The following is a 14,828-nucleotide window of genomic DNA, read 5'->3' as shown; positions in this document are numbered from 1 at the left end:
ATATTGACTGTGACAATTAAAAATGTTTTCAAACCGTGTGAATGACCCAACTCCCTTGCTACTGAAAACATATATATATATATATATATATATATATATATATATATATATATATATATATATATATATATATATATATATATATATATATATATATATATATATATATATATATATATATATATATATATATATATATATATATATATATATATATATATATATATATATATATATATATATATATATATATATATATATATATATATATAATGTTTTAAACAGCACAACATAGGGTTACTCTATGGGAGCTCACCACCCAGCAGATGGAGCTCCAAAATCTAACTGAAAGTCAGGACTCATGGATCAAAATCCACCATTCCAGTCTCTTGCATCTAGTTTGATCCCAAGTGTAAGCCAGCAGAAACTTTTTCAGATGGAATCAATCTGCAGATTAGTCATTACCGGCAAACATTGGTTGCATTTTTTTAAACCACCAGAATTAAATATTTAATATAATTGAGCCATCATTTAAAGATGGCAGATGATCATATGAAGCTGCTTAGACTCAGCCAAGACCAGTACTCTCTAGATTGGAAATGGTTCACCAAAAGGCCAAATTAGATTTGGTTGTAGAAGTCCACACACCCACACACATACACAGTCATGTTAATTTTTTTTTTTTTTAAAGATTGCCACCCAGTTAAAATAATGCTGGTATAGTATAGCAATCAAAGAATATCAGTCTAGGACTAGGGAGGCTCAGGTTCCAATAACCCATTCTGTCGTGAAAGCACACTATGACCGATTATGCATGGCAGCAGCTGTACTGTGCTGCTGCCAGGTCCTTGCGGCAGGGTGGCACGCCCTGCCGCATCTCGAGAACGCATGGGGGATGGAATCCCCCAGCGCATGCGGACTGCTCTGACATAGCGTGCGCACACAATGCCAGGGATGGGAGAGCCCATCACTCTGCATGGTCGTAGTGGCATGGTGGGAGCGGGGCACATGGGGGCCCCTCCACATGCTAGCAGTGGGGGGGGGGGTTGGGAGAACGCCCTGTCCAGCTCCGCAGCTCCGCGAAGATGACAGGGGCGTTTGGTGTCCTTGGTGTCCTCTTCCATTATGCACAGGGCTGGACAGGCAGGGCCGCAGATGACACCCACGGCATCAAAGGGAACACAGAAGGATCCGCGTTTGCTTACCATGGGCTATCCGAGGCACTGGGTCGGGTCAGAGCTGAGTGGCAGGCAGGATGCCATCATCGTCATGCACAATTTGGGATTAGCCCCACTGCCCTAATGCTGCCAGCGCAGCCTTTCCACCCCATGCATAATCGGTCTAAGTGTCCCTTTCTTAGCCAACTCTTATTTATATCCAGCCTTTCTCCCCAATGAGGACCCTAAGCAGCTTACATCACTCTCCTCTCCTCCATTTTATTCTTACAGCAGCCAACTTGTGTGTCATGTAGGCTGGAGAAAGAGTGACTGGCCCAAAATCCTGCAGCAAGCATCCCTGGCAGAGTGGAGATTCAAACACAGGCCTCCAAGATCCTAGTCTAGCACTCTAACCATTATACTGGGGGACAAGGTAGCATAAAGAAAGGCAAAAGGTGATGAATATTCTGAAATTAGAAATATGGGCCATAGAAAAATAACAGTTTCACTAGTGATTAGTGATCAAGTGCTAAGTAATCACTAGTGCTAAATGATCAAGATGATGGTTAAAATGTATACATTGGATTTAAAAGAAAATCTGGACTGAATCCCTGCAACTAGATTTCCCAATGCTGCATTGAAGGTTGTTGCAAAATTCTTCATGGATTATTAGAAATCCTAAACAGATGACACCAGGCTGGAAGTGTGGCTGAGTCCATTAAGGCAGGATATAAGGGAAAGGCCAGGGAGCCCCCAGGGAGCTCTTACAGTGCCCTAGCACACCAGGTAGGCCTGGTTGGGAATCCCTGCACTAGAACATGGTCCCAAAGAGTGCCTATCCCAATTCTTTAATGATAACAAACTCTATGAATCCCCATCTTCTCTATGCAAGTGCTCTTCCAGTTTAAAGGCAAGCAATGTAAATAGCCTTTTTTGATTTATTTGACTTTGCAACAACAGCTTGCTATAACAAGCACACCACCACCAGAGCTGCAACCAGGAAAAAAAGGAGACAGCAATCCAAAGTGTCAAGATCTAAAAATGTCCTAAAACTTTATGCGCAAAAGCAGAGTTAAACAGTCACAACTCGAACTATGTAAAACAAAACTCCTTTAAAACAAGGATTTATTTATTTATTTTCCTAAGAATACCACAAGACAGTGGGTGGAATGTTGTGTACATCAAGAAGTCCGAGGGAATGTTTACAACAGTGACAGCTGATTCGGATTACCCAAATTAACAACATGTGATTTTTTTTAAAAAAAAGATTTGTTTTTATTTAGCCAATCCAATCAGGAAGGCTTGCGAAATGACTATTGCCTATAACAACGACGTGGAACCTGAAAGTCCTGAAACGTCCCTGGAAGAGTTACAAGATTATATTCCCTTAATAACAACAATTTCTTGAGAATGGCTGTAATAAAGAAACACCCCCCCCCATAAAGCTGTGTCCTTTCATCCAAATGGTGAGATATTGCCTGACTAATCATGAACGAACTTATCCAGAAAACAAACAAATCATCACAGTTAATTTAATAATTCCAAATTCCAAACATTCCCTGGTTTTCCAAGGCAAATTAGATGCCATGAGTAATAATTCGTCAGTGGTTAGCATGCTGGACTAGGACAGGGTAGACAACCTCCCAGCATGCATGCTGATCCTGGCACACCAGACCAATTTGCAACTTGGGCACCAGCACCACCACTGGGGCCAGAGCAGTGGGAGAAGGCAACAGGTATAGAATAAGCCTGGCATCACTTCCCAGACCAGCACAGCATAGAATCGGGATAGGCACCAGGTGAATCCAGAGGGAATCCCTGAGATGCTGGTAGTGCTGCTAGAATTTGGCTTGCTAGAAAATGCAGGTTCCAATCCCAGCTTGACATGAAACTCCCAGGGTTAACCATACAGCTATCTCAGCATAACCACCTTCATAGGGTTGTTAGGGAGATTAATAGAAGGAAAGAGCCACATACCCTGCCCTGAGTTGCTTGGAGGAAAGGGAAAATAAAAATGTGCTAGGCTGACAGACAGCAATTAAGTGTCGCTTGTCGAATGAGGTCGCTTGCTGAGTCTCTGAATGATTTACTGTTCTGCCCTAGCTTCTTTCCAATCAGCCTCTGCTAAAGGTAAAGGTAAAGGTATCCCCTGTGCAAGCACTGGGTCATGTCTGACCCTTGGGGTGACGCCCTCTAGCGTTTTCATGGCAGACTCAATACAGGGTGGTTTGCCAGTGCCTTCCCCAGTCATTACCGTTTACCCCCCAGCAAACTGGGTACTCATTTTACCAACCTCAGAAGGATGGAAGGCTGAGTCAACCTTGAGCCGGCTGCTGGGATCGAACTCCCAGCCTCATGGGCAGAGCTTTCAAACTGCATATCTGCTGCCTTACCACTCTGCGCCACAAGAGGCTCTTAGCAACAGACAATTCTGCTATGGGTGCACTTGCATCATTCAATCACTTCTGGGAAGAAGTAAAGCAGAATTACCCACCCCCAGAAGAGGCTGCCTTCTGCATCTCTGTATGTGTCACTGGTCTGGGTGTGGCTTTTATTTATTGACTTACTGACAATAGTTAGTGACACTCAAAGTGGATCTGGCAATACAGAGGTACAGCCATGTCAAAGACTCACACTGAAACACTATAAGGAGTGTGGGAAGCACTGAGCCGATTCTGGCCGCGCCCTCCAAATAACTACAGGGACGGCAAACTGTACTGCGGCATAACAACAACCTTAAAAATAGAGGAAAGCTAAAGAAAAATCAGATGCATGACATTTTATTCAACACTGAAACAACGTCCCAAACAAGATGTAACATGTGCTTGCCACAAGGTATAACAGCTGGACAGCAGCTGCAAATGGTCCATGGGAACTTGATTTTGAAACCAATTCATCTTGGGATTGGCATTCAGAGAAGGAGTGGCTTCAGGGAGCTGCACATGCCCTGAATACTTGCACATGCAGCCCTCTCCACACAGGGCCCTTTTGGCTTGGGAAAATGGCACAGGATTGAAGGCAAAAGCTCCTCCACCACCCACCCAACCATACAACAGTCCTGATCCAAACTGGCCTCTGTATCAGGTTCCCACAGGGAATTTACATCTGTCATCCTGCTGCAAGTCCCTGGGGGCAATCCCATGTTCCATGTCACATCTAGCTTGGTGCTAAGCAACACTATATAGAACAATGAGACCCTGGAACTAGGCAGATGTTTTTGAAGACCAGAGACTATTTTGGGGGGCCTTTACAGAGCTAAGATGCTTCTTTTTTTGATGTCTGAAGCATGTTTTCTTAGGAGAGTAGGGGGCCCTTGCAAAGGACAAACACTGAAGTACTAGAAAAAGTAATGGTTGGTTATTGTGTGGATGGGGTCATGGGTTCAATGACTGCATTCTCCCATTACCTGTGAGGACCTATGAATGTATGAAGCTGCCTTATACTGAATTAAACCATTGGTCCATCAAACTCAATACTGCCTACTCAGACTAGCAGAAGCTCTCAAAGGTCTTCAGGAAAAGTCTTTCACTTCAACTGCTACCTGGTCCCATCCAAGTCAATATTGTCTATTCAGACTAGGAGAAGCTCTCAAAGGTCTTAGGGAGAGGTCTTCATTTCGCCTGCTACCAGCCACTGGAGTATAATGATTAAGGACCGTGGACTCTACTATAGAACCAGGTTTGATTCCACACTCCTCCACATGCAACCAACTGAGTGACCTTGGGCCAGTCACAGTTCTCTTAGGGCTGTTCTTGAAGAGCAGTTCTGTTAAAGCTCTCTCAGCCACACCTACTTTGCAGGGTTTCTGTTGCGGGGAAAAAAGATGTTTGTAAGCCACTTTGGGATTTCTTCAGGGAGTGAAAAGCAGGGTGTAAAACACCAACTTCTGTTCTTAATAGGAAATGCTGGGGCCTTCTGAGTATCACTGAGCCTTGGCCTCTCCAAAACAGAATAAGCCATGAACACATAAAGCTGTCTTTCATATCACCTACTGTCGGGGATTGAACATGGGACCATTAGCATGCCAGTCAGTTGCTCTACCACTGAGCCAAGGCCCTCTCCTTCATAGCTATACCTATACTAATTTGACTGGATGTGTGCTAGAGACCAGGAAGACCAAGGTAAAATAAATAGAACAGTACATTTTTTCTACTTGTACCTCCTGGACTCAGGGGAAAGTTACACTGGTTACATTATTAGCAGGAAATATACAGCCCAGAACTGAGGTCATTAGACAGATGTTCATATACCTCATGACCTTGTCCACACTATACCATACTTAAAATTAAGCTCCATCCATCATACCTCATTAACCTGCTTCTTGTCCAAGTGAAAAACTTGACCAGAACTTGTTGAGGCAATTTCTTCATAGACCTTATAACCAATATGTGCTCTGTCATCACAGTCTCCCGTTAGCACAAAGACAACCTAATCAAAAGATAAAGAGCATTAAAAAAACAACCAAGAATTCATAAATAACTCTCATATGCACAGGGATGAAAAGTGCAATGCATCAGAAACCAATTAGCTGAAGGAAAACATCCATGATGCCATGAGAAGAATTAAGTTTTACTTTATATTTTCATTCCTCGGTAATTAGCTAATAACTTTCAGAACAACCCCACATTAACATGATAGGCCCCCATTACTTAATAGTCCTCATTAGTGCCTGAGTAATTCCCTGTTTTCATTCGTCATTACATTTTTTGTAGCGACCATAAAATAATTATTGGCTGTAGGAATTCCCATCCCAATTAAAAGAAGAGGTGAAGAGTTTTTAAATGTATCCTTCAAGAACTTTCCTCTGTTCATTAGCAGACTGAGCCATGTTGTCCAGGCAGGAGTGCTACTGGAACCATGCAAGAGTCTTGGTCCTTCATTGTTGACCTCCCGATAGGTCATGATTTTAGTAAAAGGATGTTATGCTTGCACCCTCCATTCCAGGGGGGCACTCTGGAGGCAGAGGATCTCCCAGAGGCTCCAGGAGACTGGCTGCTTGATTTCACAGAGCATTACCCTGGTACCAGCCAGGCTAAGACCAGGACCCTTTGGCAGAATGGGGAATTGTACACTACCTATTCCCATTGCCACAGCTGCTCAGAGTGGTGTTGGAGGAACACCAGTTATGGTGTCACATCACTTTTGTTTTTTTTTTACCAGATGTGTTGTGATGCCATAGTTGGTGTTCCCCCAACACCACTCTGAGCAGCAGTGGGCAATGGGAGCAGGGGGTGGATGGTTTCTCATCCAGACAAGGGACTTGGAGGCTATTTTACAAATTGTATGATCTTTCAAACGATGTATTGGCTCCATGCTGTAACTCTCTAGCCAGACAGTGTGGTATAGTGGTTACAGAGTTAGACTGGGATCTGGGCTCTAATGCCCTCTCAGGCATAAAGTTCACTGGATGTCAGTCAGTCACCTCTTTCTCTCAATCTAGCCTACCTCTCAAGGTTGTTGGGAGGGTACAATGGTTGGACTATGCTCCTTGAAGGAAGGATAAAAATATACGGACAAAAAAAAACAGAAATATACTTCTTGGCAAAGAGAATGAAAGAAATTTCAAGCAGACTGAATTGGAAAACACTTCATACCTGTGACTGCTTCTGCTGGATCAGTTGCAATACTTCATGGGTTAGTCTGTAGTCTTTGGACCGAGCATCAGTAAATACGTAAATGAATGAACCAGGTAGAGAAATCTCTAGAGCAATTTTAATGGCCCCAATACTCATCTCTGGACAGTCACCACCTCCCTGTTTATAAATAAATAAATAAATAAATAAATAAATAAATAAATAAATAAATAAATAAATAAATAAATAAATAAATAAATAAATAAATAAATAAATAAATAATAAGAGTTGGTTCTTATATGCCGCTTTTCCCTACCCGAAGGAAGCTCAAAGCAGCTTACAGTCGCCTTCCCACCCACCCTGTGGGGTGGGTGAGGCTGAGAGAGCCCTGATATCACTGCTCGGTCAGAACAGTTTTATCAGTGCCGTGGCTAGCCCAAGGTCACCCAGCTTGTTGCATGTGGGGAAGTGCAGAATCGAACCCGGCATGCCAGATTAGAAGTCCGCACTCCTAACCACTACACCAACCTGGCTCTCCATTATTATAAATAAATAAACATTTGTCAAAATCAGGACTGAAATTTTAAAGCCCACGTGACTTCGGAATGTGTATAATACCCTGCATTTGCAATTAAAAAATTCAGTTTCAGATACATGGTGGCAAATCAGAAGACTCAAGCACAGAAAATGGTTTTGATTGAGTTGAGATGGATTCTTCCATAAGAAGCCAACTGTTGGAGGAATGTGCATTTCATTGCAAAATCTGAGTTTTATAGTTTTGTGGCCTTGCCAAAATAATATGCAAATCCAGCTGCGGATTTCACATTCTACAGCATAGAGGCCTTTTGAGGTCAACTGTTGATGGAAGCTTGAGAGGGAGGAACAGACCAAAAGACTTGACCTTGATCTGTAGATTCAGCAGGGACAGATTATTAGGCATCTTTTATCTCTTTATCAAGCCTGGTCAAACCAGAGCTTTCATGCTGCCTATTAATGTCAGAGCTGAAGTTGCACATCTCTGCTATGGTGGAAGAGTCTCAGAAAGTCTCAGAACTAAATCTGAGCTCATTTGGTTCTTCATTTGAGCATAAGAGTCTCTCACACATAACCGGAAACTCTGCAGTGGCTTGTTTGTGATTTGTATATTTTTTCATGGTGTAATTCTGAATCCGTCTTCTGAAGTCCAGATGTGGAAATAATTGGCTATTCTGAAAGTGCCTTAAAAAGTAGTTTCTGGTTTTATAACACGAAACTGTAATTGTGAAGCCATCTATCTGCTCACCTGAAGGGACAGAAAGGATTATGGCTGGCGCACGGCAGCTTATTAATGGCTACTTTTTATAGTCCACGACTGAGCAAAACTATGGACATGGGTTAAAACCCTGATTTTGAAAACAGCTGACAAAGTTATATGGTATTCCCTACCAAAAAATGATATAGGAACAGCCACTAGCTTAGACCGCTTTACAAAGGGGTTCAATTGGACAGGTCTATCATTGGATATTAGCCTTGGCAGGTATTGGAAGCTGGTCACAGGCAAAATACTTTTCACTATAAGAAACAGAGGACAAACAGGAGGTAATAGCAATGACATTCATACTCTAGAGCAGATCTTTCAGAGGTACCTAGGCCCCCCAATGGTAGGGAAATTAGATTACATTGACCTTTAATAGGATCCAGCACAAGTAACTTTTCCAGACTGCCAGTGGAGGCAGGGGTTCCCCACTGGCAGGCCCTTCCCCCCAGCCACCGATTAGCTGGCCAGTGGGGGGATTTACCAGGAGAAAGAGAAAGGCCCAGGTCATATTGCTGTCTTCAGGAAGTGCTATCTTCATTCCACCAATGTCCAAGCAAGGCTTTGGTATTTAGGGGCGGGAAACTCTATGATACAAGCCATTTTTACCATACAGTTTACCCCAAATACCATAGCATTGTCCAGACATCACTGGAGTGATGACATCACTTCCTGTGTGATGCCAACAACATTACCTGGGTCTTTCTCTTGATAAGTACCCCCATCCCCTGCCATTCTCTCCAGGGGAACAACTCATCTCTGTAATCTGAAGATGAGTGACAGCTGATGAAGATTTCCTAATCCCCACCTGGAAACTGGCAATCCTAAACTCTGTGACCTGGAAGATCAATGCAATCTTTTACTGGAAGAGTCTTTTTTATGGCTCTGGAAGGAGAATTCCCCCCTTCCCTCGAAACTTAGATGGCAGAAGGAACCAAAGATAAACATAGATTAATATTAAATGCATGGCAGTGTAACTTCAATAGCAACAAAACAGGTTCATGCTGCAGGGAAGGAGGGGAAATTATGGTTTTCATTAGTTAAAAAAAGAAGAAAAATTAATGTTTTAATTTAATAGCGTAAGAATACTAAGGCAGTCAAAGAACCTTCCAAAGGGGGTTTTAAACAGTCATGATGATGAAGTTTGACAAGCCCGTTGAGCAGGGTCGTTTAGGGATAATGCATAACAGGAAAGCGTGTTCCATGCATGCCTGCAAAGGAAACATATACCATGACAGGAATCTAGTGCTTTAAGAAGAAATGTGCAGGCCAGTTAACAAACAAAAATGAATGTCAGCTTCCCAATAGACAGGCCTGTACCGTTCTAAGCCTGTTTTAAATTATCATGGCATTCTGACTAGGAGCCCTGGAAGTTGTAGTTATGGGAAGAATGATGGAGAGGAAATTCTGTCACAAGAGAATAACTGCCAGGTATACAACTAGACGGAGCTCTTCCGCCAGGCATACGGTTAAGGCCGGGGCAGAGTCCCGGGGCAGGGGTTTTCCATCTGGTTCCCAAATTCATCTCGGCCCCAGCTCTCGTTACAGTAGATTACATCTAGTGCCCCACCCTGAACAAGGAGGGATTACTAGAGATTATGGTCACCATTCTGATTGTTATTTTAATGGGGATTTTATTGGGGTTTTACTGTTTTAGAATTCTATGTGTTAACCTCCCGCGAGGCTACGGCAAGCGGCGGTATAGAAATTGAATAATAAATAAAATAATAAATAAACTACACATAGCCTCTTGTGGTGCAGAGTGGTAAGGTAGCTGACATGCTGTCTGAAGATCTGACCATGAGGCTGGGAGTTCGATCCCAGCAGCCGGCTCAAGGTTGACTCAGCCTTCCATCCTTCCGAGGTCAGTAAAATGAGTACCCAGCTTGCTGCTGGGGGGTAAACGGTAATGACTGGGGAAGAGAATGGCAAACTACCCTGTATTGAGTCTGCCAAGAAAACGCTAGAGGGCGTCACCCCAAGGGTCAGACATGACTCGGTGCTTGCACATGACTCGGTGCTTTACCTTTATACAACTACACAGTTCCTCTACCAGAATGACATTTCAGTTTGTGGGAAAGGAGTGGGGGCATTTTTGCCAACTCCCCTCTCCTACTGTAGGAGCTGGCATCTCTAGGCTGGCCTGTCCCAGCAAGAAGATACAAGGGTAGAGCAATGGATTATACAAATAAATATGGCAACTAAGGGGCATGTATTTTTTTAGTATTTCATTCTCTATGCTCATTCCCACTACTCTGCATCAAAACTCTGTTCTTCGCCTCAAAGCTGTCTCTCACCGATCAGTGGGCATCAGCACCACCTGTTAAGGAAGTACACACCCCTTTTGCTGGTGGTGTTTCTGGCATACTACCAATGTGAGGGGATCATCTAAAGTGGTACAGTATATTCTATTACTGCAGAACTCTACCAGTTTGTTCTGTTGCACACTGAAGGCCTGAAGGAAGAAGCATGATGCTAGTGGGGTAAAGAATTTATTGAAGGGGACCTTGCATGGTCTAAAACTGTGCTCTTTGCCACTACATGCACAATGCTGCCATGCCTAATAGTCATATTTAGGTCGGTATTGCACAGGTGTGCTCATGCACTTGGTTACTGAGCAGGTGTGCTTGCACATATAGTCACTTTGCATGCATAGCAGCCCAAGTGGACATGTGCAAAGTCTCACACCTGAGTTCTGTACCCCTAGTTCAACAAGGTGTTTAAATTAGGACAAGACATAAAATGGACAGTGGAACAAGTGACCTACTTACCTGCACATACAGCTCCCTGAGTTCATACTGAAATTTCTTGGGATCTGTGGTAATTGTTACAGGCCCGATTTCTGGAAGAAGAAAAAAATCCCAAGAAATAATTAAATCACCAAGCCACTGAGAGGGAAATCCACAGAGAACTAATCACATTGGAATCGTGGGAATCTAACAAGGTAATTTACAGTTCATCAAAAAAAAAAAAAAAAACCAGTGTCAGATTGCCTCTTTGTGGAATGCTGACCTGTTTAGGCAGCTCTATTGCAGAAATTCCCCAACTGTGAGAAAATGTGTATGAACAAGTACTATACTTCATTTTTTCCTCGCATTCTTTCCTTTTACCCAGCCAAATCTCTGAAAAGCAAAATACCATTCTCTACAATCACATACTTTATTTACAAGCAAGATCAGATACCTCAATCTGCAATAACCTAACTGGCAAAGACCCTTTAAGTTCAAGAAATCTTTCCTGGGAAAGAGGTTTGTGAGAAGCAGCCTTCTGAAGGTGTTACATTAATTGCATTGCTAATGTGCTAATTCTGACAAACAAACATTGCACTGTTGGCTTTGGGACAAAAAGTATCCTGATTTCTTCTTTTTAAATGGATTGGACAAAGATTGGTTAATATATTGTTTAACACGGTTAACTTCTATCTTCATCAGAGCTGGGAAGTTTCCTGGGTAATTGCAATTTTCCAGCAGATTTTCCTAGTATTTACCAGGGCAAAGGGGGAGGGGTTGACTGGTGGGGACAGGGGCTCCCCACTCCCAGGTCCGACTCCCAGCTATAGCTAGCTGTCAGGAGTGGGGAATCTTGCCAGGAGAAAGGAGAAGGCCTAAAGCGAAAACTCTGTTGCAGATAAATATACACTTTATACACTTTCTCAGCCTAATCTACCTCACAGGTTGTTGTGAGGATAAAATGGAGGAGAAGAGATGTAAAATGCTCTGAGCCCCCATTTAGGATTCCACATCGAGATCTGCAAGCAACCAAAATAATTTAACCTGCAGAAAATGCCTGTTTGGGGTGGTGAACTTTATTGCATTATACTGTGTTATAAGGTAGGGCTGCCATCCTCTAGGTGGGACCTGAGGATGCCCTGGAATTACAGCTCATCTCCAAACCACAGGGATCAGCTCTCCCTGGAGAAAATGGATGGCTTGGAGGGTGAACTGTATGTCATTGTACTCCACTGAGATCCTTGTCTGCCCCAGGCTCCATCCAGAAAATCTCCAGGAATGTTTCCCCCTACCCTCCCATCCCCTATTGGTGGCCAGGGGGCACTTGGCAGGCCTATGCTAAGGTCCCTCCATTCCCCAAATCCTTCCCTCCTGAGGCTCCAACCCCCAACTCCAGGTGTTTCCCAGCCCCAAATGGGCAAGCCTATTCCAGGTTGAGAGTCAGTTTGGTGTAGTGGTTAGGAGCCAGAGAGCCAGCGGTCATTCTGCGAGCCAGCGGTCATTCTCCCCGGTCCCTGGGAAGAGCTGAAGGCTGGGGGGGGAGGAGAAAGCCCTTCCCAGGGGCTGGGGAGAGTGACAGCTGGCTCTGCGAGCCAGCGATCGTTCTCCCCGGTCCCTGGGAAGGACTTAAGGCTGGGGAGGCGGCAGAAACCTTTCCCCTCCAGCCCCCCACCAGCAAAGGCTTCTGCGGGCCCGGGGACGGTGCTGGGTGGCTTGCAGAGCCGCCCAGCGCCGTCCCCGGGACCCCATAAGCCTTTCTCCCCCCCACCGGCAAAGGCTTCTGCAGGCCCAGGGACGCGTCCCCGGCCCCGCATAAGCCTTTTTCTTCCCCCCACCACCGGCAAAGGCTTCTGCGGGCCCGGGGACGCCGCGCAGCTTGCAGAGCTGCCCAGCGCCGTCCCTGGCCCCGCAGAAGCCTTTTTCACACACCCCCCCACCGGCAAAGGCTTCTGCGGGGCTGGGGATGCTGCCGGGCCCGCAGAAGCCTTTTTGCTCCCACAGTCGGGGGAAGGGACGGGGAGCCAAGGGCCTACTGTCCCTCTCGGCAGCCAGCAGATATATGGCCACCGTGAGGGGAAGGTTTGCCCTCGTGGGGGACGGGGCGGATTGGGAGGTGCTTTTCGCCTCCCGATTGAGCCCTCCGCTTGTCAGTCCAGGGGAAGGGGCCAATGGGCACCCTTCCTCATCCTGGACAGGGCCTGCCCTCAGGGCCCTTACGCTATTATTTAATCCGCTCCACAGGAGCGGTTAAAGATTTGGGCTGGTTCACTGTGATATGGGTCCCGTCCCGGTGGAAACTTTGCCCGGTGGTCCATGGTGGCTCTTGCCAGCTCTGAACATGATGCCATTACAAGTCAAATATTTCACATCCATTAACCATGCCATTTTGTTCCTTTGTTTCGTAAACTAAAGAATATGTATCAGACTTCAAAACTAGCCTTGAGAATTTTTTAAACTTCTTTTTTAAAGTGCACGGAATTGATCACATATGCAAGGATGTTTTATTTTTTTCCCTTAAGTTATACTTGTATGTTACTGAACAAGGCCTTGTCTTTCTAAACTGTAAAACCACAAACGTGAAGTTAATACAACCAAGATGGTGTTTAGGCCGGTCCCTTAGCAACTGACCAAACACTGCTACATAAAACGGTCTGCCAACAGATTTGACAGGCAATAAGAATGTTGTTACCTCCCACCCAAATATAAATTTGAAACCAACACCCCTTGGTAATAAACAAACAGAAAACAAATCTCAGTAAATCCATCTCAATAAATGGACTACACACCCACTTTAAAGCATCTCAGTACAGTCCAAAATGTTGTTACATTTAGATGTTATGACTGCCACCTGAAGAGCTGCAAAATAACCCACTGCAAGACTGTCAAAAAAAAATGACATATTATATGTGTCAGAACATTAACTGTACTTTCTATTTATACAGACATTTTTATTCCATCCTTCTTCCAAGCAGCTCAGGTTGTAGGGCTGCCATGCCCATGACTGGTGCTGCGAGCATGATGACATAACTTCCAGAGAAAACCCACAAGCAACTGCAATAGGTCTAGGAATCATCAGAAACTCTATGGCAAATCATAGAGTTTGTGATGATTCCTAGAGCTACCACCATCACTTTTGAGTTCCCCACCATGACGACCTAGTCTCCAGCCATCCCACCAGTTGCTAGGTTCAGCATGGCAGATCTATCAGACTGACTTGCATGATTCTCCCTCTATTTTATGCTCACAACACCTCTGTGAGGCACTGAGAAATTGTGGCTAGCCAATGGTCACCCAGTAAATTTCATAGGCGAGTGGCCATTTGAACCCAGGTCTTTCATCTACCACACTGGCTCCTTAAAGTTCTGTGGGCCATTTCCCACGGCGATCTTTGTTGCAAATTGTTTGCGGAATGAAAAATCGCCATTTAAAATAGTGGAATTCGTCGTTTTGCACACCTGGCTTTGTAGTGGAATCAGTTGCGTTTTTTTTAGCGTTTCCCACAGGCTTCCGGTCTCGGCAGAAATCGCTAGAAAGGAAGCGCTATTGCCAAGCTTGTCCCGCCCCTGGCCGTCAAGCAGCCAATGGGCAGCCGTTAGCATGCTCCCAAACAGCCCCTTTCCCTTTAAGAAAGCTTTTTAAAAAAAAAAAACAGACCCATAGCAACGAATCTACGTAGATTCCTTGCACTGGAGAGACCCATCCAGCTGCCTAATGTGATCTATCGTTTGATTGTATGATCGTTGGCACGCTGCCTCGAGTGATAAAAAAAAATTCCCCCCCCCCCTTCTCACGGGCTCGATTTTCGGCTGAATTTATGTGTAAAAAATAAAGGGACTTTATTTCAGCAAACGGGCTTTTAAGTGGTTTGTGCTTAGTGACTAAAGGTGAAGGACTGAAGCCAGGGAAGCCTCTAAACAGAAAGAGGCTCGCCGGTGCGTTTATCCCCGCTCGCTCCGAGAAAAAAAAATGGCGATCGCTTCGCCGGAAGTTTGGAGGAGAGATCCAGGGGGAGGGACTTTGAAGAACCAGCTACAATGGTAACGCACAGGTCTTTAGCGCTATTGTTGCAGATTGG

The 14,828-nt window shown here is 44.5% G+C and overlaps 1 protein-coding gene across 1 annotated transcript in view; it reads right to left on the bottom strand.

Annotated features, from left to right (window-relative positions):
• Window positions 1-14,828, bottom strand: part of HMCN1 (hemicentin 1) — a 287,686-nt gene that overhangs the window by 222,061 nt on the left and 50,797 nt on the right. Inside the window, exons 5-7 of the mRNA XM_077332660.1 lie at window positions 10,796-10,866; window positions 6,752-6,910; window positions 5,463-5,585 (exon numbers count right to left, since the gene is read on the bottom strand). Of these exons, the coding sequence (XP_077188775.1) occupies window positions 5,463-5,585; window positions 6,752-6,910; window positions 10,796-10,866 (353 nt within the window). The remainder of the gene's footprint in view (window positions 1-5,462; window positions 5,586-6,751; window positions 6,911-10,795; window positions 10,867-14,828) is intronic.

Source organism: Paroedura picta, chromosome 4 (assembly GCF_049243985.1).
Source record: "Paroedura picta isolate Pp20150507F chromosome 4, Ppicta_v3.0, whole genome shotgun sequence".
Classification (NCBI taxonomy): Eukaryota; Metazoa; Chordata; class Lepidosauria; order Squamata; family Gekkonidae; genus Paroedura; species Paroedura picta.
This window is presented reverse-complemented; position numbering and strand designations above follow the sequence as displayed.